Below are 26,466 nucleotides of genomic sequence, written 5' to 3'. Positions count from 1 at the left end.
GCACCTCCCTCACTGCTATTAAGGGGCCCCCTCCTCCAGAACCCCACATCAAACCCACAGCCATAACATATATGTAGAGGGCCTAGGGCAGACCCTTGTAGACCCTGTGCTTGTCACTTGTGTTTCTGTGGGCCCCATATGGGCCCTGCTTAGCTGAGCCACCTGGCCGTGTTCTCCTGGTGTTCTCCATCCTTTCTGGTGGCCGTTGGATCTTACTGGAACAAAAGCCATGAGTTACTTGGTGGCGGTAGATGGGAGAATTCTTTCCATCTCTTGTCAAGAATACTTAACACATGGTGGCTTGGTGCCATCAAGAATACAAGGATGATATATGTGACTGCACTGGAGAGGGCTTCCTTGGGTGGGGGATGTGCTGTGGCTTTGATGAATGATAAGGAGATTAAAGCGAAGATTTTTAAAAATCCAACTAATAGCAGCATTAAAAGCAGTGATGATATGTGTGAGGATAAAGCAGAAGAAAAGTCCTAGTGTCCTTTGGGGAGTCCTGTCAATAGCATTCAGAGCGCACTCTGAAAAAAAAAATTGAGCTTGTTTCCAAGGGCTTACACTTGATGTCAAGGTGCTTGACTTTTGTCACTGAAGCCATGGGAATGGACTTGCTCCCACTGTGAACCAAGGCAGCATCCCTGCCATGGTTATGCGGAGTGCACTGGGAGTGAGAACTGACTGTGGTTCCTGGCTGTGCCTCTGACCTCACTACTCAGCACCCTCTTGGATGCAATGGCATCATAAACCCCTGGGGGAGTGCTATCAGTGTGGCTCTCAGGCCCACTAAGATACTTCTATCATTTTGTCATGATCCCACCAAATGGCACGTATAATAATCTCAAGAAACACCAAATGCAGGATCCCTGCCAATTGCTCTTTGTGATACGTGTGTTCACTCTACAGGAAGAACAACCTGGTTTTTGTTTTCTTGGTCTCATACCACAGACCTACAGATCATTTTGTAATCATTGGGAATACTGACAAGAAAGCCATGGTTCTTGAAAATGCTTTAGAGTGGGAACCATCTCAGGGAAATGGTCACAGGAGGCTGTGGAGTCTGCTCTGTCATTCCTTTAGCTTGGTGATGAGAGACAAGTTGATCCAGTGTACAATCTACCACTTTCGTAGCTTGTCATGTTTTTTTAACTCCAATTCACAAAAGCCTCAATTCAACGCTAATGAGGAGTGATCTACAAAAGGAAAAATAAGAAAAAGAATCGCCCAAGATGACACCCCAAGACTCATGCTATGGGTGGGGGTAGACTCTAAATTGTGGCAGTGGCTTGAATGCAAATGGTGATAACTAAGGTTGATGGAATACTTAATGCATAGTATTTAAAAGGTACTTACTGTATACCAGGTACTGTACTAAGTGCTTTATATGTAGCACGTTTAATGCACAGCCACTTTTGCAGGGGAGACATATTCCTACATCATATAGGGATAGTTTTTAAAAAATTAATTTATTCATATTACATCTCAATTGTTAGCCCTTCCCCTGTTTCCTCCCATTCTTCCCTCCCTCCCATTTCTCCCCTTCTCCCCTCCCCTATGTCTGTGACTGAGGGAGACCTCCTCCCCCTATATATGCTCTCAGAATATCAAGTCTCTTCTTGGTAACTAGCTATCCTTCCTCTGAGTGCCACCAGGTCTCCCCATCCGGGGGACATGGTCAGAAAAGGGGCACCAGAGTTCGTGTGAGAGTCAGATCTCACTCTCCACTCAATGGTGGAGAATATCATGTTTGTCGGCTAGGTCTTGGTAGGGGTTCGAAGCTTACTGCCTATATTCTCCTTGGCTGGTGCCTTAGTTTGAGGAGGACCCCAGGATCCAGATCTGCCTGTCATAAAGTTCTTCTTGTAGGTTTCCAGGACCCTGTGGGTCCTACTATTTCCTCTTTCTTCCATGCTACTCTTGCCTAAAGTCTCAATCGGATGTCCTCTCCTCTGACCCACTTTCTTGGTAAGTAAAGATTTTCATGGTATGTATCCCTTGGACTAGTGTTTTGATATAAGTGAGTATATATCGTTTGTCTCTTTTTGCTTCTGGGTGAACTCACTCATTATGATAATTTCTAGATCAATCCATTTGTCCACAAATTTCGGGAATTCCTCGTTTTTAATAGATGAGTAGTATTCCATCGTGTAAATATATCACAGTTTCTTAGTCCATTTCCATGTTCTGGCTATTATGTATAGAGTAGCTATGAACATGGTTGAGCATATGTCCCTGTTATGTGGTAGGGCATTTTCTGGGTATATTCCAAGGAGTGGGATGGCTGGGTCTTGAGGAAGCCCTATTCTCATTTTTCTGAGAAAGCGCCAGATAGCTTTCCAAAATGGTTGTACTAGTTTGCATTCCCACCAGCAATGAAGGAGTGTTCCTTTCTCTCCACATCCTCGCCAACATGAAAAATATGGAATGCTTCACGAATTTGCGTGTCATCCTTGCACAGGGGCCATGCTAATCTTCTCTGTATCGTTCCAATTTTAGTATATGTGTTGCTGAAGCGAGCACAGGGATAGTTTTATACATACAGAAACTGATAGAAGAAGAGATCAGATCTTCAGCTCAAAGTCAGAGACAGTGGAGGGAGCTGGAGTTGAACTCAACTCTGGCGATTACAAGTCTAAGTTCTTTACACTGCAGGTTACAGTATTTACAATATAGCCTTCCTGTACAGGCAAACATTGAAAAAAGGCTGAGGAGGATGAAAAAATCAAAATGAGAGAATTGTGCTCTTTCTGTGGCCAAGGAGAGCCAATGGAACATGTCATTTTGTTGGTTACCTACCCTGTAAAACCCTAGACATGGGAGAAATGTAGCTTAGAGTTAGAAATGATTGGGGAAATATTGTCATTTGATTTTAAACCATAAGAAGAATTTATTTATTAACAATGGTCTAAGATCCTTACTGAAAAAAAAAATCCCATCAGCAGAGCTTTCTCTTTCCATGACTAAACTCATCATAGCCCTCTGACAAGACCTGCGCTGCCTGCTGCACTTTTGTGAATCCTTTTTAAGTTTCTGAGATGGGGCGAGCTAACTCTACTTTCCTCTACCCATAATGACCAGAGCGGACTCTCAGTGCATTAACTGTGTTTGGGACCTCTGTAAGCAGCTCATTTAAAAACTCCACAGCAGCTCCGTGGATCACCATCACATAGAAGAAGAAGATGCTGTTTGAGGCCAATGGCTTACCTGATATCATGCAATTTGTGACAGAGCCAGCACTCCAATCTCAGACATCTGATCCGTTGGTAGCATAACTATCTGTATCCCTTGTTCCATTGTTTCCTTTAACTGTCTGCACTTCCTTTTCTGCTACATTCAAAAAAAATCTTTATTTATAATTGTGAGGGTGCTTTTTTTTTTTTTATGGTGGGGGATATGCCCATTTCCCAGGTACTCCCAGTCTCTGTAGACAGAGGAAGGTGTGACTAGCATATTCACGTGGAAGGGAAGTTGAGTATAGTTCCCGAGCTCTGCCTACCTCACAGCCATGCATGGGTTACCGACCAATGAGCACAGATTACCCAGTAGTTTTTATAGCCCCTTAAAGCCTCTTCAGGAGTGTCAAACCTTTGAAAGCAGCTTGTGTGTTTGTTTGTTTGTTTGTTTGTTTTGCATATTTCTGTGTTCACGCCTCTGTGTGAGCCAGATGTGGATATTGGTGCCTTCTTTGCTCCCTAACTGCTCTACTTGTTTCGAGACATGGCCTCTCACTGAGCCTGGAGCACCCTGAGTCAGCTGAGCCGACTGGCTGGCCAGTGTGCTCCAAGGGTCCTCTCATCACTACTTCACCAGAGTTAAATTACAGAGACATAGTACCATGCCCAGCAGTTCTAAACTAGTGCCTGGGATCTGAACTGAGGTCCTCATGTCTGCGCGGCAAGCCATCTCCCCAGGCCCTGGTTTTACATGTTGTCATGATGCTAGGGATAACCTACCATCGTGTTTGGCAAATGCTTACTTAAACTGTATTCTCATAGTCATATTGACCCATAATTAGTGACTTAAAAAATGAGTTGAGATAGTGAATTCATACTTATAAATTTTCACTCAAGAAAATTAAAAAGAAATACTTATTATTATTGTGATGATGTTTGCACAGGTGTGTGTGTGTGTGTGTGTGTGTGTGTGTGTGTGTGTGTGTGTGTGTGTATACAGACGTGCATGCCATAGTGCCTACATAGAGGTTGGAGGACAACTTTGTGGAGTCTGTTCTTTCTTTCTATCTTTATGTGGGTTCTGGGGATTGAACTCATGTCAACAGGTCTGTGAGGCAAGCACTTTATTCGCTGAGCCATCTTGTTGGCCTAAGAAGTTTTTAAAGAATAACAATGAGAGACATGGGGGGGAAAACGAAGAAAATGTAACACTTTATTATTATTATCGTAGAAGAATTCACCAAAGGCTTCAAATTATGCTATGGCATCTTTAATTATAAAAATAAGCAAATAAAATAACTTGCATCTGTCATTACCATGATATGTTTCATAACTTTCATATGCACATGGAGCTTAAAAATGTAATTTAACAATAAATAATGACATATACCAGATATGCTCACTGTTTATTCCAGTACTCAGCCAAAAACCTAAATATCATTTAAATTATAAATACATAATGCAAATATAACGGCACAAAAAATGTTCTAAAGTGCAACCAAATCACGAGAGAGGAATCATGCAAACTGGTCTAGGTCAGCCCCCAAATCACTCTGCAGCAAACACGAGACAAAGCTTTGGAAGTTCAAAGAGGAGGTTGGGGGGGGGGAGAGTCAGGGTGGGGAGAAAAAGAAGCAAAAAACCAAACAAAAAACAAACCTAGCAACATTGTGAGAACTGCTTCTTTCCATATGTGTAAATATATGTATTGTTGACACAATAGCAATATCATTGTGGGTAGAAAAGAGGAAATGCCACGGCTTGAGGAGGTCACAGGGGGAAAAAAAAAAAAAAAAAAGAATTGAGAGAAAGAAAATCTACTGAATTGAAGTAAGAGAGAATTTACTAGGAATTCTCATAAAACTACTTGCCACTTTGGGGTTCTGGCTTAGTGGGTTTGCAAAATGCACAACACACACACTTGATTAGCTTTTCTGGTTCAAAGAAGTCAGCCTTGCCTGGGGTGGGAAGTGGGAGGAGAGGGGGTGAATCTAGCTTAGAATATGTGCTACCTGATTTCCAAGAGGCTAAGGCAGTGTCCATTTGTCTGAGACCTGGGGATGGGACAGTTCTAAGTATAAAAACGCCCTTAACAATCTGATGTCAGCACGCATGGAGGCTGTGTGGAGACAGAGGCAACAGCGTTTGTGCTGCTGCAGCGTCAGCTGCTGCACTTGATCCTGGTCCTTGAGCACTATGTTACTGGTTTTAAAGGCTTTGTGGTAAAGTTGTATTGCTTTTCATTCCCCTGGAGAGGTGCCCTCCCTCCTCCCACCAGGGCCCTTATCACTCAATTTGGTCAACTCTGGGGTGTAGCCTAGTGAGAGTCAAGCACCAATAGTTTCTACCCAAGTGAGTTTGGAGCAGCCCCTCCCTCGTCCTCTCTCAGCATTGACCTTTGGTGAGCACTGACACTCGTAAGGGGCTGTTGGGTTCAAGGACAATGACCCTGAGAAACTACTGTTGTTCGTAGACAGGTTAATCATTTGGCTTTGGTGGCTGCCATCTTGTAAACATCACAGCGGAAATGATCAAACCACCAGCTCTTATGCCCTCCTTCATTCTCTCTATATTTTTTCTTTTTTTTCTTTTTCTTTTTTTTTTTTTTAAAGATCCTACAGAGATGGTCCAGCTGCCAGGACTACTTTGGTAGGCAGCATGTTATAAGACAAAAAAATGTAAGAGGAGTCTATTAAGGCTGGACAGCCCAGGGTTATTTATACCTCCTTAAGCCCAAGTTCCCCGGACTAAAGACCTGAAGGCTGATTGACTCATTCCTGATTGGCTGGCTTAGTGGAAGAATCTCCCACACCATCATTTACCAGAGTGCCAGGCACTGGCGGAAAGTGATAAGCCACGAACTGCCACTTCCAAGGGGATAGTAGGCCTTGTCACACTCAGTGGTCCAAGCCCAAAGGGATGATCTTTTTTGGTTCCTGTAATTCCCAGTTGGATGTGACAGAGGTGTTTCAGGATATATCTAAGTCAAATGTAGCCTCTGGGTTGAGGTGGGCTGGGAGATTAACGTCTTACCTGGGGTCCTTCAGATAACCTGTTGGGTTTTCCTAATTCATATAGGCCCATCTTAAGTTCTGATGTTGAGTTAAAACTACTTCTACCCCCTTAGTTATAAAAAAAGGCCACAAGGAGCATGAACGCGGATATCTGGAAGTGAGATAGTTATTCCATTCCCAGGAAAAGGAAAATAAAGCTAAGGTACAAAACTAAATCTATATGCAATAAAGTTCTCATAGACTGCTCTGTTAAGCAGAGTCCTCTGGAATTTATGTACAGTACAATAGTTTTCAGCTATTTATATTCCACAGTTAGACCTTAAGATTCTCTGTTTTTAAGACAATTGTTAAAGATACTTTTAAAGCTCTGAGCAGTTACAGTACATAAAGATGTTAGCTTTTTGTTTTTCATTAGATGCAAGAAGATGCTGGCTCAAAGTCTGGTTAGAGAACCAGGTTTGAGCAATTTGGTAAATATGTCAGAAAGGAAATTAGACATTGGAGGAGAGAGACCATAAGACTCATTAGAGATCAAGAATTCAAACATGACATTCATATTCGTCCATGGCCAGCACAGATTCATAACACGAATTCCATTTAACATATTTATGAGCATTAAAGACATGCATTTAAATAAAGTTGTTTTTGTATTGGCTAATTCTACTCGGTGACCATTCTAAAGGGCTCTACATCTTCAGATTACAATGACTGGGCAGTTACATGAACGCTTTTGTATTTGAGGAGAGTTGGTAGGGATCTGGGAAAAGAATTCATAGAGAGAGGGGATGAAAAAGGCTGCATTCTCTCAAAGAGAGGCAGAATGATCCCATGTATTGCATTGGGAAGAACGCTGTCATTGCAGAATGTTGGGATATTGATTACGGAAGCCTAGTTTCATGCAATTTTTCTTTTAAGGGAGGGATAGAAAATAGGGACTACTTAAAAAAAAAAAATCAAACCAGGCACAGTACACTCAATGTTGGTGTGTCGACACCCCTAAAATGCTATTAGTTTGGTGAGGCTGTGACTACCTCTCCCTGGTTACGCACTCTCATGGGAGGTGCGTTTGATGTGGGAGGGAGAGTCCCCCTCACCTCGGAGGTTCCTGAGGAGGACTTTCAGCTTCTGTGGCTCATTTGTGCGCTTCCTGTTGAAGTCAGCTCTTGGGTGTGTCTGGGCACAGTGGTCTGTCTGCAGGATGTGGAAGAGGCTGGCCATGTTGGGCCCAATCTTCTCCATCAGGCTGTCCCTGATTGTGCTGACCGTGTCTTCGTCACATTCCAGAAGGCTCCGGACAAGTCTGTTGTAGTATCTGCATTGGGGAAAAAAAAGGTTCTCATTAGGGAAAGCCAAACCAAGGACCATTTTCAGACATCAGTGCTTGAACTGTGCAATGTGGCAGGTGGCTTTTGTTTCCTTCTGTGCTCTGGATTTACCATACAACACTAGAAGGCCCATCTCCACGTTTAGGCTTCAAGAGATTTAGATCACACTGAACAGGAACAGGCTGACTGTAATGTCTGAAATTCTGGAAAATAATGATTCTCAGGGATAAATGGGACAATACAAAAATGCTCTTGTTCCATAGAGAAGAAACCGGGGTGCTCACTCAAAGTCACACAGTGAATTAATGGCCTAAGTGGACTTAGTCAAATAAAATGAATATAACAAACAGGTCTTAAACTCTAAGCTTTTGTCAGTAGTAAGTCACCATACATGGACTGACAGTTACTTGGATGTCTTTTTTGCAACTTCTTTTTGTCCTGGGAATGCATGTGCTCAAGAGCCATGTGTATATGAATACACATTCTAACTAAGCTTTGGTCTAAAGCCATGCATTTTCCTATGAAATCTACTTACCTTACACTCACTCAGCCAGACTTGAAAAGGCTGATGACTGACTGCCTGACTATTCTGAGGCTTCCTACAAATGCATATAGTAGCCTTCTGCAGCCAAACACTAGGTAGCACGCATGCTTGCAGGAAAATGTTAATGGCTCTTAATGGTCCTTGATTCTGGGACTGGAACCTGTCCCACACTATTCAGGCTTTTGTGGCCTCTTCCTTCTTTGGATACCTCACAGACATTAGTTATCACCCCAAGCACCAGCATTTCATGGCTTCATGACTATTCTTCATTCCCTTGTTAAACCTTGGAAACTTCTCAAGGGCAGGGTGGATGTCCTTAGTTTTTGTAGCCAAGTGGCTGAGTGTCATCAAGCTGTATTGTCTGCTCAATAATTCACATTTTTCCCCCGTGAGGAAATAGAATTTAAGTAACAGGGTGACTTGCCTGAGAAGACCACATCCACCTTCACCATGTGTAATACTGACCTTCTCTTAGGTCTCCCTTATGCTTCTATGGATATTGAAATATTTTCTTACTGTATCAACTGAACTTTAACATCAGTGAAAAGAACATAAAAATATTCTTCCATTGTACAAAAAAACAAAACAAAACAAAACAAAACAAAACAAAACAAAAAACCCTCGATTTCCTGAAGAAAAATGGTAGATTTGTAAGCAAACAAGCAAAACCCCTAATGACAAAGACCTTTATGTTTGGTAAAAAATGACTTTCATGTATGTGACAACTTCTCTGACTATCCCAAACAATGCAGCCAAGTGTTATAGCTGTGAAAGGATTGAACCATCTATTTCAAAAACTTCTAAACAACATGTACAGTTCAGGTATCTTCCAAACTGATTCGGGACATTTCTGATCTATTTTGACTCAGTGGTTATGAAAATGCATTAGCTCTATGCTCATTGACAGGAGACACTCCTGGTGACAGTGACCTGCTATACCGCTGTGGAGAGACCCTTTTCTAGGAGGGTGTCACTAGGGCCACAGGATCATCCAGGGGAACGACAATCCTGTTTATTTTTAACTCAACTCCCAGAGCACAGGAGCAAGCATTTTGCTAGAATAACTTGACCCCCTAGAGAGGTCCTTTGAAGGATGGACAGTAAACGGAGAAGATCGTGAGTGATGGGGCAAAGTGGTTGCCCTTCATTGGGTGAGAGGGTAAAGTTTGGGATGGAGAGGGAGGAACATTGTCCAGCTTGGCCGTAGTCCATGCTATAGCCTTCTTGTCTGGGACAATTATATCCAGCTGTGAGTGAAATTGGGCCTCTCTGGCTCAGAGGGGCATTTTCCAATCCTTTAGAATTACAAAGCACATGAGTCAAGCCCAGCTTTACTTGGATGGAGGAATGGGGAGAAATTTAGTTTTGGAAAAACTGAGAAAGAAAAAAAAAAAACAAAAAAAACAAAAAAACAACCAAAAAACCAATTGTGCCCCGACAGCTTCAGCCATTTATGCCTTCATTCATCTCTAGGCATCTACCAATTACTGAGCTTCTGTAGGACTTGGCTCCCCTACATGTGGGGGAGTCTAGTTTAGAGGGCAGCTAGTTCTTAGAGGATGCAGTTCCCTAAAGGACTTTGTAGCTCAGAAAAGCTAACCCTTCCACATCTGGAAAGAACTCTACCACACATGTGCCCCCAAGAGGGCTGGAAAATGTCATTGCTCTTTAGAAAATGAAAGAATAGAAGATTCCTTCTTTGATAGAATTGGAATCTCTTGTCTGGATGGAGAAGTCTAGCCACCCCCCCAAAAAATTTTCAGCTTGTCTAGCTAGTCTGCAGTTTTGGCCCCTGTTGGTGCCTGACTCTGAGGACACCTACCTTTGCTGTTGTCTTCTCTGATAGACTAGACAGGATGCCTGCTCTTGGGCTTTCTTGGCAATGACCCCTGTCAGCCCTGCCTGCTCTTTGTAATTTCTGCTTCTCTGGGGGGCGGGGGGAGCTTTGATAATTCAGTTGAGTAGGCTAAGAGAACATCTTAAAGTAGGAAATTATAGATGGCTCAGCTAGAAGCTCCTCAAAAGCTAAAACACATGCCAGGCTGCCTGATATCAATTCGGCTAACGCTGTTGTCTCTAGAGACTGGAATGTGGTACTCACCTCTGGACTGTGCAGGCCAATGAGAAGACCTCTACTATGGGTTGCTAAGCAACACAGATGCTTTAAGAGGCGGAGACCCTGGCAAAAGTTGACTTAGCAATTGCCATGTATTTATTGAGCACCCTTTTGCACTAAGAACATTTAGTTACTATAGCTATGAGGAGGGATGCATCTTGTCTTTTAGGAGAGAGCACACACAAAATCCCTTGCTGAACACCACAGTGCATGCATATTTAGTTATTCACGGCATTCTATTTTTGGGTTGCAAGGACTTCTTGCAGGGTTTTTCTGGCTGCTTTTTTTTTTTTGAAGTAGAAATCAAAATAGCTTGACTCAAGGCCATGTGAATTCTGGACCCTATTTGGTGACTTACAAGCTGTGAGACTTTCAGAAGGTTGCTCATCTCACTAAACCTCTGTCCTTAAGTCAGTTAGATGGGACAGATTAACTGTCACATTCAGCTACGGCATTTTGTTTCTAAGGACTCAATATACATTTTCCTTCTCAGGCTAACAAAGGCAGTCAGCTCAGCAGAAGAACCCCCCCCCCCTTTGTAAGCGGAGTTGGGATGCCCCCTTTCTGTAGCCTGGCAGCCTTTATGGCATGAGGCTACACACCGCAATGAGGTAGCAGATTGAGTCTTCTGATCTCACAGCCTGGAAGGATCTTGCACAGAGCCATGTATCTTTCTTCTCACTTTGAAAATTCCATCCTTGGTCCCCCTTCCCCCACACACTTGATAAAGAATAAGACCAGACACTCTCCATGGCTACGGTTTCAGCCATGCTTACCCAAATACACACATTCTGCCTAGGAACGTTCTGTGTGAAAGTTTATAAATAGCCCTTTGTTTCCCTTGATCAATATTATTCTTCTGTTTCCTGTTCCCAATCCATGCCCTAGAGAGTTGGAGGCTTTGTCACTTTTCCCACTCTAGATCTGGGTTGGTCTCAGTTCTCAAGCCTCATGGTGCTTTGCCCACCTCATCAATCCTCTCTGCTTCCCTCAAGACTGAAAGCACAGGGAGGTTGCAAATCAAGGTAGGAGGCACTCCCAACTATCCTCTCTCCCCGGATGCACCTTTGCCATGTACACGTTCCCCCTTTCGGTCCACTCAGGCTTTTGGATTCTCCCAGACCTAAATCTCATGCTAGACAAACCACAGGAAGGTGGAAGGAACCTGTAACTACTTCCCTTCGCAGATCTTTGCCAACTGGCAGGGGCTTTGCGTGTGTCTATGTTGGGACTGAGGCTGGGAAAGCAGGATGTCTCAGGCAGCGAGGAGCTGAAATAGAGCAGAGCAAGCTCTGCCTGGAAAGGAAATTGCTCCAGTCCTGAGCACTGAAGTGAAGTACTTGGAAAAAGGCAAGAGATGCATGAGAGAATCTGGTGTTTAAGAATGTGCCACTGGGCTGGGAAGATGGCTCAGCGGTTAAGAGCACTGACTGCGTTTCCAGAGGTCCCAAGTCCAATTCCCAGCAACCACATGGTGCCTCACAACCATCTATAATGTGATCTAATGTGCACTGTATACATAAGAAATAAACCTTTAAAAAGAAAAGAGTGTGCCCTCCTTTCCCCATTGACCTTCCCTACTAAGTGTGAGCATGAGGAGATAAAGAGATGGTGGGTGCCTGGACCATTTTTCTGAAGGCGTTGCAAACAAGATGCTTTGGAAAAAGAATAATAGTCTGCCTGAAGACGCCTTTCCCTAGTTTCCTCTTGGGTAAGTGGGAATCTTTGGTCTAAACTCTGAACCTTCCTTTCTATAGAGACTCTCTTTTCACAAGGAAAATGCAAGTTTAATTGAGACAGTCATCTCAGTATAGCCTTGAAATTGGCTGCCTGACACATTAGAGATCATATGTGTTCAGAATCTTTAACAATCTAAACTTGTACTGATGAGTCTGCCTGTACCCCTCACTTAAAAATGGCATATGACTACATCCTTTATTTCCAGCCATTGTTCCACCAAACACTCTTTATTTCTTTTCCCAATGGCAAAGGGTTAGTCTCCAACAAATACCCAACTCTTACACCTTCCCTCCACCAACAGGAACCTTCCTAGGAGAATTTTTAAAATTAAAGTTGATATAGAGAGACAAGCCACTTGAGGGGAATGGACTTGATGTTTCCTGTTCTGAGAAACTCAGCAAGAAGTCTGGTACAGTTGGAGTCAAGGGTCACACGGTAGGCTTCTATTAGGTGAGTTGTGGTGCAGTAGGCCACTAATCTCTAGTTAAGAATGGCTCCTACATGTCACAGAACATTCATGTTAGGGACAAAGTCCCAGATAGACTTGACCACTGTCACTTTCAGAAGGATAGGGTCATCTGGCTAGGAGATTCATCAGATTAAGTGTCTGAGAACTCTTAGGGGACCAGAGTAACAGAACTGTTCCTTGTGAATGCACAGAGACTTGGTGGGAGAGTCAGAGAACCATGGGATCTCATCCAATCATAGGATTTGGCTTAGAGCATCTCCACAGGCTATCATTAACTGGCTTATAGTGAACTACTGATTCTGTCTGTCCATGTCCTCCCAAGACGCATCCCTCACATCATGCCAGACATCTTTCCAAGATACCCATAATGAACCAGGATGCCAGGTTTCTTATGTATCAGGGATTCATTCCTGTCTGGTGAAGACTTTGAGGTCAATGATACAGCAGGAACCCAGTGGCTTTGGGTCACCTGAGATACAAAGGTGATATAGGTAGCTACCAGCTCTTTTTTTTTTTTCTGGGAAATCTTGGGCTGGAGGGTTGGGATGGCATAAGGCTTTGAAGGAAATATGAGACTCGTACCCTGAAGCCATTTCACTTTTCATAGAGAAAAATCCAAGTCCTGGGGAAATAAGATGGCTTGTTCTGGATTAGCTACTGAAATATCTAGCTTTGGGACTAACTTCCAATGTATACAGATTTAAAAAAAAGCTGCACTCTGACATTTGACCAGGGGATTTTATCATGGCCTATTGTTCTGTGGCTCTGCCATGGTTCCAGCCAAACCTGATGTCTCAAAAGGTACTTTCCAGAAGCTTCGCTGTTTCCTTCAGGCTTATGGTAAAAAAAACTAGACAAAGAAATGTACCAAGGAATATTGCAAGCCAGCTGCGTGAGATGATTCTAACACCAAAGGGAAAAACAATTCCTGCTCTGGCTTTGCTGGCCAACCCACCGCCCGGAACCCCCATTTGTGAAGAAGAGGACCTATGGAATACCTGTTGGAGAAGTGGTTAGGCAGCTGTATGACTTCAGTGATGGCTTCCGGGTTGCGCTTGGCGATGCTGCAAACATTCAGTTTGCTGTAGCACTCCTCCTGCACCTCGGCGATCATCCTCTGGAAAGTAGAACACCTCCGAATGGCAAGGAAAACCTTGGAGGTGATCCCATTGGCGATGCACTTTAAGCTCTCTTTGACAAATGCTTTTCCCTGCCAGGGATAAGAAGATAAATGTTAGTTTGACCTGCTAAAAGAGGTCTGGGTCTGTGACACAGGGACCTTCAAGGACACCGACTGGCTTTAATAGCATGGCCAAGAATCAAGAGAGAGAGAAAAAAAATCCCTCCTTCATTAGACTATCTTGAACACTCAGCGCCACAGGAAGGAGATGAGACGGGAAGGTGCCATCATCAACTGCTCTGAAGTGTGATGGTCAGAATCAGTTTTATGTTCTTGGGATTAAGGCCGATAACTCAGAATTTCAGATAGCACGCTAGGGCATTCAGAGGAGAACATTTTTATTTCCTCTCAAAGCAGAAATGCTTTTCTGCTAGTCATCTCTACTGTTATAAGCCAGCCTCTGCTAACTCCTTATTCCTGGCCTAAACTGTGTGCATCTTAACCCCTCCCCCCATCTATCCTCTGGCATGAGGCATTTGAGTAGGAGGCTGGAAAGCAGGGTCTGGCTCCCTACAAGATGGGCTCTTAAGAACAGTAAGAAGCACTCTGCTAAAGGACAAGCAGCCAGTGGGAGCAAGAGGTCAAGGCCGTGTTACCTGAGTGTCAAATTTAGCAGCACTGTACAAGAAGGATTTACAAATGTCGTACATCCCCTCCGTGTCACACGTGGAGTTTTCCAGGCATGCAAAAGCCCCGCAGCCAACCTGCAGGGCACTATTGAGGCAGCGAACCACTTCAGCTGGAAGACACAAGCAGAACCAGCCTGGATCAAGCCAAGGGACTCTGGGTAGGGTCCAGTAGGTGTAGAGGCCAACACCAAGGGCACGGGATCTGAACTTATCCTCAAACTTTGATCTTTGGCTCCATTAAATAGAACAGTTTGAAGAAATGTGGGAGTGAGAAAGGGGATGGGCAGGCCCCCTTTTCCTTCTAAGAGTCAGAGTAGGGGAGATGCTATTGCCATCCCCCCCAGGCACATGCTTTCTGGGCCTCACCCTTCCATCCATTTTGATGGCTAGAGAAGTAAGGTTAGAGACCTTGTAATGCACAGTGCCTTCTGGTGGTGACAGGAATCAAAGACTGTCACTCGGAACTTGAAAGCATGGGTAGGCTGAAGGCAGTGACTGAAGGTCAGGCTCATGATGGGGAGGACCAGAGAATTTGGCTGCCTTCTGAAAAATGCAGTCCAGAGTAGAAAGCACAATATTTTAATCCAAATGGCAGAGAATAATTTGCTGAGTCCGTTCGGAGGAAGACCCTCCCAAAAGAGGGCTTTTAACGCACGCACGATGGCACTGGCAGAAAGGAATCTGAACCCTTTGTATCCACCCCAGCCCCCCAACCACAGCCCAGTGCTTAGAGGTATGAATAAGCTCTCATATTAAAAAGCCTTCTTGTCAAACAGGAGAAACACAGGTGTGGAGTGACAAGTCCAAGGCACTCCTTGTGCAAGGCTGGAAGAAAACCGCAAAGAACTTGCACCAGGCTTTCTGCATTCTGGATAAGATCTGCCATAAAAGTAATTTCTCTCCCACAGAAGGAGGGGTGTTCTGGCAGGCAGCTCGGCAAGCAATGATCTGTAGCCTTCATACCGTAGGTTTCTCCTCCCAGATCAAAAGCGTGGTTTGGTTAGGTTAGGCTTCCCCGCCCCCCCACCCCCTCCCACCACCCCGCAGCCTCTGGGATGTTACAAGTCATTTCCCTAATTATATATTTCCACGGGTTCAAATTATAACTTTGCTTTAAGCAGTTTTAATATGCATTAGGGCCGCTATTGTTTTAGGCAAGCTTGGATTGTGAATCACAGCATCGCTATAGCAACTAAGTACAAAAGGAAGCCAGGCAAACGGGATCGGCAGGGACCTGCGCTCTTCCAAGGGGGAGAGCATCTGCAGCATTTTGACACCTGCGGTCCCATCTCTGCTGACAGTTAGGGAAAGAAGTGACTGGGGAGCCAGAAATCAAGGGGCAGAGGGGTCCTATTGCCTTTTTGCCTCCGAAGGCTAGGACCATATACAGTTAACTGGTGCCAGAGTCAGGCCGAAAGTAAGACCTTCCTCTTGGAGAAAGAATTGCTTCATTTCACAAACGCCCTTCCTTCTAGGGGCCACGGGGCGATTGAATGGAGCCGGCGAGAGAGGGGAAGGAGGCAGGCAGACGTGTAGGAAATGGGGTGTGTAGGGTTTTTTTTTCTCCCTTCTTTCTGAATCCGCCCTGATCCCCCACCCCCCACCCCGAGACTTGAGGACTACGGTTCCACAAATGAGTGCAGTGAGGGGGCTTGCCTGTGTACTGTATAAAGAGATAGAGAAGTCAAGTTACAAGGTCTTAAAGGAGCAAAGAGAGGGACCGCAGCCGGTAAGCCGCACATCACCTTAACACCGGCTTGTGGAGTATAGAGAGCCGCCGTGAGGCGTGCCAACATTCAAGCCTTTCCCCGCCCCCTCCCCCCAACAAGAGGGTACGTGCCAGATTTCAGGCAATCAGGCTAGGCTTATGCAATGAAATACCCTCAGCAGAGCGCCCAGCTTCTTCGTTAGTTGCATGCAATTTATTAAACAAAGGAACTCCACTTCCTAAGGCTATTGGATTACACTGGCGGTTCATTACCACCAGGCATGAAGCACATTCATTTATTATCGAGATCAGCCGTCACAGACACACATGCAAAAGTGAGACAGGCAAATGAGGACAGCTCTTTTGGGGGGGCGCGGGGGGCAGAAACCGGTCCTGGGTTTGCTTGCTTACCTGAATTTTGAGCCGCCACCCGGGATTTTCTGGGGCTCACAGAGTCATTCTGTTCCGCCTCGTGCGTTGCAGCAGCACTGATGACCAGCGCAAGAATCACTGCTGAGTTTTGGAGCATTCTCTGAGAAGTTTCCGCTAAGTTGTTGGCTTTTTTTTTCCTCCCCCCCTTTCCTCTTTCCCTCTCCCGGCTTGAGTGAAGATGTGGATCTGGATATACTAAAAGCTTAGGTGAGGATTTGAGGAGGATTTGTGTGTATATGTGTGTGTATATGTGTGTGTGTGTGTGTGTGTGTGTGTGTGTGTGTGTGTGTGTGTGTGTGTGTGTGTGTGTGTAGCTGGCTGGCTGGCTGCTGCTGCTGCTGCTGCTGCTGCTGCTGCTGCTGCTGCTGCTGCTGCTGCTGCTGCTACTTCTCCTTGCACCTCTGGCTTTTGCAAACTGGGGGCCCAAGAGCTGCACCCAGGGATTTTATAGCCGGCTTATCAGTCCTCAGGATCAGTGACCAATCAGATTCTTCAACTGGTCCGTTTAGCCAATAGGCGGGCAGGCTTATTCAGCTGGAGCTTTTTGACTTCTTAGAAATATTTTCCAGCAAATTGAAAGTACCTGCTGCCAGTGATTTATATGTGTGTGGGGCTGCGTGTGCAGGGATGTGTGGAAAGGCTATCTTCACACTCTGAATTGATCAAACTGAAAGGAAAATCACTTGAAAAGCTCTTCAAGATACTTGTGAAATTCATCTTTATTATTATTAATTTTTTTTAACCAGCCACTAGGAGGAATTGGGTGTTGGGCGCTTGGTGGGGAGATGTGATGCAGATTAGAATCTAATCACATTATAGCAACGCTCTATTTTTAGTAGTCTGTTCTCTGTAACAGCTCAGCATCAATTTTGCATCTGCCTCTTCATTTGGAGTGTGCATCTGTGATTTCTTGCTGCGATCTCTGGACACCCTGGATTCTCACTGATATTTGCAAGCCATAGCAGAAGGATGCGGGTGAGTGGGAGAGCCTAGTGAACTGAGGCGCTCTTGCTCTGGCTCCCAATGATTCACTAAACCTATGACCTTGGTCACACATGTCCTTTTACTTTGCTGTTGCGCTTCTCAAATCTTATTTCACACACCTCTAAATAATACGATTCCCCCGGGGAACATACAATTTTGAAAGTCTCGTGGAGCCCAGGCAGAACTTGGTGTATAACTGAGGGTGACCTTGAACTCCCCCGTCTCTCTGCTTCCATTTCCGTCTTTCTCATGCTGCAATGACAGAAAGGTTTGCCTCCGTGTGGTTCTGGTGACTGAGCCCATAGCTTCATGCATGCTGGCCTGCATGCCATTAACTGGCTACATCCTGGTCCTGGACCACACCAATCAACACTGTCTTCTTAGTCACCGGTTGGCTTCTGCCAACTCTAGGAGTGTTGGTTACTGTCTGAGCACACATGCACACCTACTCACACCACACGCCACAGAGGAGCACGGCAAATGCCTGAAAATTAATAAACTGTGTATTCAAGCCCAGCAGCTTCATAATCACGTTGAAACAATGAGCTGGTCAAAGCAAGACTAAACCTGCTGGGTAAACCAGTTCATTTCTTGGGGGTTGGGGAAGAGGCAGGGGCGGGGGTTTGGAGCCGGGGTGGGGGCACGGGGGGGGGGGTGCGTGACTGGGAAGAAAGGGTAGAGAAAGACCAGCATGTGTAGGAGAGGAGACTGATAAACTGGAGACTTAATGGGAAAATTATAGTGGAATCACAAACCATGCCCAATATAGCAGCTCATATTTTCTTATAAGTGGAGTGTAGGCAAGAGGAAGGCTTGTCTGTGACTTGTGAAGGAGGTTAATGATCCATGAGAGGACTTCTCAGGGTAGGAAGGTGGTCATTAAGAGCTGGGCTGAGGTGAAAGGATTAAACAATAAAACCCTGAACATTTTTTTTTTTTTCAGGAGGTTAGTGAGAAAGAGCTTTTGGTCATTCTTCAGATGTGGACAGCAGAGTTTTGCAAAGAAACAGAGCCAACGGCTTCAGGTTGAATCCTGAACCTTCACATGAAAGCTAAAAAAAAAAGCTTATTTTGTTATCACACATCAAGCCAAGAATCAGGACTGTTTCTGAATGTGTGTGTGTGTGTGTGTGTGTGTGTGTGCATACACATGTGCAGGGATGGTTTGCTAAGGTGACCTATAGGCCATCCTTTGCAAGAAGAAAAAAATAAAAAGATTGCTAGAAAGCAAGGTTGTTTGCTACAATGAGGCTAGAAAAAAAAAATAAAAGGCACAGAAAATATATTAAAAATGGGAAAAATTCATGTTTCAATGAGTTAATGTCATCTTTTGATTGATTATGTAAAGTACTTAATTTGTCCATTCTAGTTTTCACTCATCAACAGTATTATCATTGCTCTATTACCTTCTAAGCTGAGTAAGCTTAGTGTGTCAGGGAGGGTAACAGTGAAGAAATCTAGAAGGCAAACGTGATTCTTGACTTGAAACACTTGAAATTTAGTTGGGGAGATAAGCAACCTTGGGGCACCTTCTAGAAGTTAAAAATGTCATGACTTTGCCTGAGAAACAGGTAGAAAATCGAAGAAGGTTTTTCATGGAAAGGCCTTCAAGGAGTGAGTGAGTACTTAAATTAAGAAAGGAGTGATGCTAGCTTGTGTTTCATAAAATTCTTATTCTGGAAAGCTCTGTGGTGGATTGTTGATGGTGTTTGGCAGGAATAGAGCATATATGGTATTGCAAAATAGATCACTCAGTGTTACTTTTCTAAGAGGGAATAAGAATATAGGTGCACAGTCTACCAGGAAGGAGGGCTTGACTTCCATTCCTGAGGATCCCCACTTCCTTAGCCACTGTGCACTGCTCAAGGATCTACACTTGACCTCTGGCTGGTCCTTCAGCTTAGAAGTGTGATGGCTTTCCTCTGATAATCCAACTCCTTTTCCCAGTTCTCTGAAGCTCTTACCAGAACACAATGAATCAGGGTATGTTGTGTTTGTTTGTTTGTTTGTGTGTGTGTGTGTGTGTGTGTGTGTGTGTGCATGTGTGTGTGTGTGTGCATGTGTGTGTGTGTTTGATGTTGACTTTTCACCTCCCATTTTGCTCACTTACAACTATATATCCAGAGGTTAGTTGCTAATTGTGCCAAATGTTTCACAATGGCACATAGGCTGTCATGCAAAGAAATACAATGGTGATCAGCCACCCTAGTGTGCAAACACTGTCAAAGGAGGGGGCTGACGGTACACACAAGTGCCCAAAGCTAAGTTCCTTCACAGAAGCCCATAGTTTGAGGCTATCGGAATGTCCACCATCACTGTGCTGTGTGCAGGATTTTGAGATGGTGGGGCCAGAGCTCTTGGCAACACTGTAGGTGGTCCAGGAATTCCTTCGCAACTTTTCCTGGGGGTGTGTTGAGAGAACACAGAAGAGTCTGAAGGTCAGCTTTCAGAATCTTATAACAGAATTTTATCTTATAACAGAAGGCATTAGGGCTCTTCAACAGGAAGGTTATGCCTGGGGAAGAGCTTGTTAGCATACAGGCAATAGCTTGCAGAAGAAAAGATTGGAGCTTCATGAGCATTTGGGTTGCTGAGATTGCTATGGTGACAGCAAGGAAAAAAGAAGGATCAATATGAAAGATGCTTTGAATAAATGCATCTTAGGAACATACCTAACGATGTTCTTAGAAAAGACCCCTTTTTAAGTTAGGTAAGTCACGTACATCAGACTTTTCCCTGCCTTATTTTTTTGGCTATGCATTTTTAATTGCAAGAAAGATCTATCATTTCCATAAGGCAGACATTTTCTGGCATTCGGCTAGGGTTGTAGATTACCTAACAAAAGTCTTGACTGTACTTTCAGTGGGTGGGGGACCTTTCAAAGCCAAGCTACACAGTTGGAGGTGCCCGTGGGGGCAGTGGGTGGGAGGGGAAGGTACCTCTGCTATTGCCCCCAAGCCAAGAAAGTGCTAAGAAGCATGAGAGAGAAGTTGCCAAGAGCAAAGGCTGGGTGACGATGCCCTGGCTGCATTTGTGGAGTGCTGGCTGGAGTTCAGTGAGAAGATTAAGCCAAAACTCTCTGAGGCTTTGTTGGATTTGGCTAGCTTTAAGCTAAGCAGGGAACAGCTTTTTGCTTTTTTGGTGAGAGGAGCCCAAGGCTGCATTTCTTGGTGAATTTTCTGTTAACAGGATTCAAAGCCCTGCAAGGTCGATCCGACATACAGACCAAGGTTGGACCACTTTTCTTTGGCGATTCCTGGCCTGCGTGTTTTCTGTTAGACTGGTGACTTATGTCTTCCTAACCTCAAGATAAGATGGAAAAATGGAAAGAAGATGATGGGAAAACAATTTTCCTCCTTTCTCTTTTTCCCCCAATAGAGGTACACGGTTTCCGTGTAGAACTTCTTAAATTCCCAAGTAAAATTGACTCTTGTATATACTTTAAACTCTACCAAGGAATGGGGAGGGGGCGAGCAAGAAAAGAAAATTCATTAAGAAGGTAAATTCATGCACCTGCTCCCTCATTTGCCATGGCCCTCACTCCCACCCCTGCTGGCTTATAGAGGGTCACTATGTGCTCTGGAGAATGTCGATTTATTTGCCCTCTTCCTGAGCTCTAGGAAACTCAAAGCTTGTTGCTAAGGGATGTATGTTGCAAGTATTTTTCTGGAAATGTTCTAAGGCAAGTGGATCGGAACCCAGCATATAGGTTTGGATTTGTTTCTCATTTACCAGGTGACTCTCTCTTGTACTCCAGGTATGGATGCAGAGATAAATTAGCTGGGAGAAAAGTGGAAAACTGGGACCCAAAAGAGGATAATAGGGGAGAAGCATGGCTTAGCCTCACTGTGCTGTGGATGTGGAAAAGCTGAGACAAGCTTGCTTTAGTAGCAAGACCACCACAGTGGTAGCAAAAGTATCCATGCTTGGAGCCTTTCCCCTTAAGGGGCACTGAGTTGGGGTGGGGGTAGGAAAAAAGAAGACAAGACGACCTGACAGGCTAAAACCAGAACAATGAGTTGAAATTGGCCACGCTTCTCTTCCCATTCCTCCAGGTCTAAGTTGTGATGTCCCTCTTTATCATGGAGGACATGCTCCTCTGAGTCCCAGGAGAGCCTGTGGATCTTAGTCTACTAAGAAGCTCCTGAAGCAAGCAAAGAGATGTAGCTTCCAACTTGTCTTTCAGAAGAACCCGGTGGAAGACCTTGAGTGACATTCCTCTGTTGAGACACATGAGGGCGCTCAAGCCAACTGATGATGTGGAGATGCTTGTGTGTATGTGTGTGTGTGTGTATGTGTGTGTGTGTGTGTGTGTGTGTGTGTGTGTGTGTGTGTGAGAGAGAGAGAGAGAGAGAGAGAGAGAGAGAGAGAGAGAGAGAGAGAGAGAGAGTGCCTTGTCTCTGTTTGATTGGTTATTCTTTCAGTTCCTGAAAATGCTTCCTGTGATGGGGGTATGTTTATTTGTTGATGACCATCACCTGAGACCTGTAAGAACTTGCAGCCTATGTGTTCTCAATTTTCACAACATATACTGTTCCTGTGCTGTCTCCTAGAGAAATATACTTTGGGCAAGTTTAAGTGGTTTTCTCCATCCCGACATCCAAGTTGTGTAGGTCAGTTGAAGGCGATATATCAGGTACCACACAGGGATGCTTAAACTCCTTGATTTACAAAGGAGATTCTAGTTCAAGAAGGAAGTGAGCATGGATCTCCTACACTGAAGGTAAAAAAGGGCCTATTTTTCATCTGTTTCTCTGCTTGGCATATTTTCTTTTAGCCATTTCTATTCTAGGGTGAAGAGCCCGCTGCAGCATTTCCGTCATCTCTTGGTGCCTTAGATATATTCTACAGGGCTAGGTGAAGGAAGCACGCAGGGGGCACAGCTGCGTTGCTGTCCAGTGACTTTACAAAGAAGGGGTTTGTATTTCACTGGGTGCAGGAGTCCATTTAGAACACCTTGGGAACTGGGCCGTCTCTTATACTATGGATGTTTGAGAAGACTTTGTACCCAGAAATTAGCAGAAATTCAAATGGCAAGAGTATCAAGGTTTACTGTGAGGCCTCACCTATCTCCCTGCCCACCGGTTGGAGTTGTCTTAACACTGTGAGAATAAAGGAGAGTCATGGGCAAAGTCACGAATGCTCAAACCAGAGTGCAGAGCAGCATATGCTCAGTGTGAAACCGTGGCTCACAGGGCAGGGCTGGTTGAAGATGTCAAGGGTGTGCGAAATTGAAATGAAGGAAATGTCCGCTCTCACAACCTGTGTTGAAATGTCATCCTGACATCCTTAGCCTCAAGCCAGTTTGTCATTTGCAAAATGCTGTCCAAATACAAAGGAGTGTCTTGCAGCCATTTCTGAGTGCTAGACACATCTATTATTGCTAGTTTATTGGCTGAGAAAGGAAGTGCATGGGTACGTGTGTGTGTGTGTGTGTGTGTGTGTGTGTGTGTGTGTGTGTGTGTTGGGGAGGATTTGGGGGTGAGGTGGGGTGGGTGGGCTTTTGTACAAATCACCCGACAAGTTGGCAGAAGGGCCAGATTAAGGGAGCAGAGATATTTACTTGACATTTGCAAATCCTGCCAAGAGATTCATTGGGGTGATTCAGATCAAGCTGCATTTAATACGCTTTCGACAAGAGTATGATTAAGGTACAGCCGTGGCTGAATCTAGATAATTATTAAAAGTGTATCAAAATCTCCTGATTGCTCTGTCAATTACTCTGTTAGAGCAGCAGAGTTCAGATTGCCCAGTGAGAGCTACCATGGCAGGGATTTTATCATGGTGGCAATACCTGGTCACCAAGTGCCAATTTATTTGTACCTAGGAACACATTTCTTGTCAGCTTTGGAAAATGAACTCTTCTGGCCCCTTGAAAATTAACTGAAAGGAAATGTAGTGGGATAAATGGAAATCCAAGTGCATAGAAAATATGCTCTGGCCTCCAGGCCAGCATTTTTGAGAACTTGTCATCCCACACTCTCCAGTGACACTCATAAGGAAGAGGGGTGGGGGAGGGGTGGGAGAAGGAAAAGGAGGAGAAGAGGGAGGGAGGGAGGGAGGGTAGGGAAAGATTTTTTAGAGGAACTGGTGAAATGTTCCCTCCAAGGGAAAAATGTCACCAATAGAGTCACTAAGACAGAAAAATTTAGCTCAAAAAAAGTAAAAAAGGCAGAGTATGTTGGGGGGGGGGGCATTGGAACCATGGTCCCTTCATTCCACAAAATTTAAAGATAATCCCAGTTCTTCCCTTCTTTGTGCAGACGATAATTTCTTCAGGTAGCCATCCTCCACTGTTAACAAAGGAAGGATAGCCCCCCATCTCCACGTGTGCCTGTGTGTGTGCGCATGCCTGCATGAGTGTGTGCGTGTGTGCTCATTTGCTGTTGAAATCACTCACAGCAGACTCTGGGTGATGGGAGGCGATGGGAAATGAGTCATTCCATTTAACGTCAAACATGAGAAATGAGACGAGTGTAGTTCTGATGTGATATTTAACAGAGTTTGAAAAAAAAATAGATTGTTTGAAAGGATGAGCTGTTGTAAAAGTCAGAGTCTCTGTCTCTCTGTGTCTGTGTCTCTGTCATTCTTTTGTTCGGCAAAGTAGTTCAGAAGTAGACTGACAGCAGAGGCTTATCCACAAGCCCAGCGTCTTTCCAGATGACCCTGTAGAGTCGTCTCCCTGGAAACCTCCTCTGCCCTTGGTCTCCTCACAGGCTGGACCTGCCCATGCCTGCAGTGGCCAAGGTTCTGAGCATGCTCGCTCACCTTTGTGTTGCATGAGCGTACCCTTTCAAATAAATGTCATTTCTTCAGAAGAGCTTTTCAAGTCGTGGGATTATCCTCCGGTTCCTCTGAGTCCCTCCTCAGACTCCTGAAATTCTGCCATCAGCCATTCATGTGGAGGAGAGCCAGAGAGCCCAGCTCTTTTAGGAGGGTCAATAGGAAGCCACTAGCTGTCAAATAAGTGCCCTGATGGCTTCTCACAGGGAGGGGTCAGTTTACTGAGAAAGACCTGGGCTGTGCTGCAGGATCCAGTAGCTATTGCCAAAAGAAATTTACTCTGTGATGAAAAATACAAAGTGTAGTAAGTGTGGGCGTAGAGGGTTGCGCACCATGGGAGCAAAAGAGCCCCAGCCTTACCTTATTGCTGGGTGAACTAACTGGATTCAGAAACTGCTCTAGTGCCAGGGGTGTGGCTTTGTATCTTGTTTTTTGTTTTGTTTTAATTGGTTGAAGTTCTTCAGCTCCAGTGTGTGTGTGTGTGTGTGTGTGTGTGTGTGTGTGTTTGTGTGTGTACAGTTTCAGTTTAAGGGTACAGCCCTAATCGAAACCACCCTGTCATTTCTAAGTTCTGCATTATCATTCCTTCTTTTTCTTCTTTGTGTGAAGCAAGTATTTTTAGCATTGAATTTTTTTTTACTCTTTTTAAAAAAATTTTTGTTAATTTATTCATATTACATCTCAATGGTTATCCCCTCCCTTGTATCCTCCCATTCCTCTCTCCCTCCCATTTTCCCTTTACTCCCCTCCCCTATGACTGTGACTGAGGGGGACTTCCTCCCCCTGTATATGCTCATAGGGTATCAAGTCTCTTCTTCGTAGCCTTTAGCATTGAACTTTAACCTCAGGCATTTATACTTTTTATTTTGAGACGATGGCTCTCTAAGTTGCTTAGGCTGGACTTGAGCTCATTTTGTAGTCCATGCAAGTCTTAGATTTGAGATCCTCTTGTCTCAGTTTCCTGAGCAGCTGGGATTGCAAGTGTGCCATTAGGTTGTTGTCCTAATTAGCTTTAATGGCCAACTTGATAACAGTCTAGAGTCACTCAAGAAAGGGAATCTCAGCCAATCAGTTTCCTAGGTCAGGTGGCCTAGAGAAATTGTCTTGATTATTAATATATATAGAAGAGCGCAGTCTACCCTGGGTGGCAACCATTCCCTGGGCAGGTAATCCTGGGTCAAATGAGAAAGCTAGCTAAGGATGGATCAGCAACTAAGCCATCAAGCAACATAGTTTCTTCCCTTAATGACAGACTGTCACCTGTAAGGTGCAATCAATTCTCCTTCTTTGTCACAGCAAAGATACTAAATTATAACATCTGGACTTCTAGGTTTTCATTTTAATAGAGCCTCCGAATCACAGTATACCAATTGGGGTAAAATGTACCTATGTGCCTGGATAAATATCAAACTGACCATCAAGATGAACCCTCACAGGAGCGTCTAAACTTTTCTATTTAAGTATATGTTCTGCTTTCTGTGAACATCTGTTCCTTTGAGACCAACACTTCCCGTTGTAGAAACAACTCACCTGGCTTCTAACTTATTCTATTTCCTTGACTTTAAGCCCCGTGATTGGATGGCTGCCTTCAATTTGGTTATTCCTCAAATGTACCATTTAATGTTAAATAGCTGAATTACTGAATGACCACACAGAGGGGAAAGGCTTCAGTTTTCATAGGATTAGCTAAAGTGGAAAGAGAAGTTTTTTTGGGTTTTGTATAAGAATTCATTTTTAAAATCTGAGTTAGTTCCTTCACCTCTCCACGCGTGTGGACGTTCAGTTGTGACATGTTAAAGTGGGTGTTGCTCCGATGGACACTAGAACTGCCATCGCCTCTGGAGACAACAGTTGAAGAGTACAAATACATTGGCGTGGAAATGATTGGGTTAACCCACACACAGGTATTTAATATTTCATATGTTGGTCCATTTCCAAATCTGTTTAAACTGTCTCTATTAAATTTGTTACTGTAAACATATGTCCTACTTGGTTGTGCCTTTGTAAAGAGTCACTGAGAGAAATGGTCCTACAAATGTGAATGTTGCTATCACTATAGCAGGAATGTATAATTATATTAAAAATAATAATCCACAAAAATATACATGCAGTAAACGATTGCTTTATTGGAATTTGTTCTTCCACTCTGTGTTTTGCAACCCACATCTACCATTTTTTCCTATCTCCTCCTGTCTATCCACTTAGCTTCTAATTTCTTCCTGTGAACTTAGCTTTTTAAGCTTTCACATATGAGTGGGAACATGCAGAAACTGTGTTCTGTGTCTGGCTCCTTTCATTTGCTTTTATGGCTTACACATTGCCGTACACCACATTGTCTTTACCTCATTCATTTATTTTTGGAC

The 26,466-nt window shown here is 44.2% G+C and overlaps 1 protein-coding gene and 1 non-coding gene across 2 annotated transcripts; both read right to left on the bottom strand.

The window, feature by feature from the left end:
* Positions 1–2,419: 2,419 nt before the first annotated feature.
* Positions 2,420–2,526, bottom strand: LOC127202424 (U6 spliceosomal RNA). The gene has a single exon (XR_007832304.1). It is a non-coding gene; the product is annotated as a U6 spliceosomal RNA (small nuclear RNA).
* A 3,553-nt stretch (positions 2,527–6,079) lies between these two features.
* Positions 6,080–16,620, bottom strand: Stc1 (stanniocalcin 1). Its single transcript, XM_051160767.1, has 4 exons — positions 16,316–16,620; positions 14,164–14,306; positions 13,386–13,597; positions 6,080–7,505 (listed from the first exon to the last, which is right to left on the bottom strand). The coding sequence occupies exons 1-4, from the start codon at positions 16,431–16,433 to the stop codon at positions 7,235–7,237; spliced, it is 744 nt and encodes a 247-aa protein (XP_051016724.1). The 5' UTR covers positions 16,434–16,620; the 3' UTR covers positions 6,080–7,234.
* Positions 16,621–26,466: the final 9,846 nt, after the last annotated feature.

This window comes from Acomys russatus, chromosome 18, assembly GCF_903995435.1.
Source record: "Acomys russatus chromosome 18, mAcoRus1.1, whole genome shotgun sequence".
Taxonomy (NCBI): Eukaryota; Metazoa; Chordata; class Mammalia; order Rodentia; family Muridae; genus Acomys; species Acomys russatus.
This window is presented reverse-complemented; position numbering and strand designations above follow the sequence as displayed.

Excerpts from the sequence above, each read along its gene's own strand:
- Stc1 (XM_051160767.1), bottom strand. The coding sequence starts at position 16,433 with ATGCTCCAAAACTCAGCAGTGATTCTTGCGCTGGTCATCAGTGCTGCT. Across the intron at positions 13,598-14,163 it reads CTGCTAAATTTGACACTCAG|GGAAAAGCATTTGTCAAAGA; the intron begins GTAACACGGCCT and ends TATCCCTGGCAG. Across the intron at positions 7,506-13,385 it reads CCTAACCACTTCTCCAACAG|ATACTACAACAGACTTGTCC; the intron begins GTATTCCATAGG and ends TCCCCAATGCAG.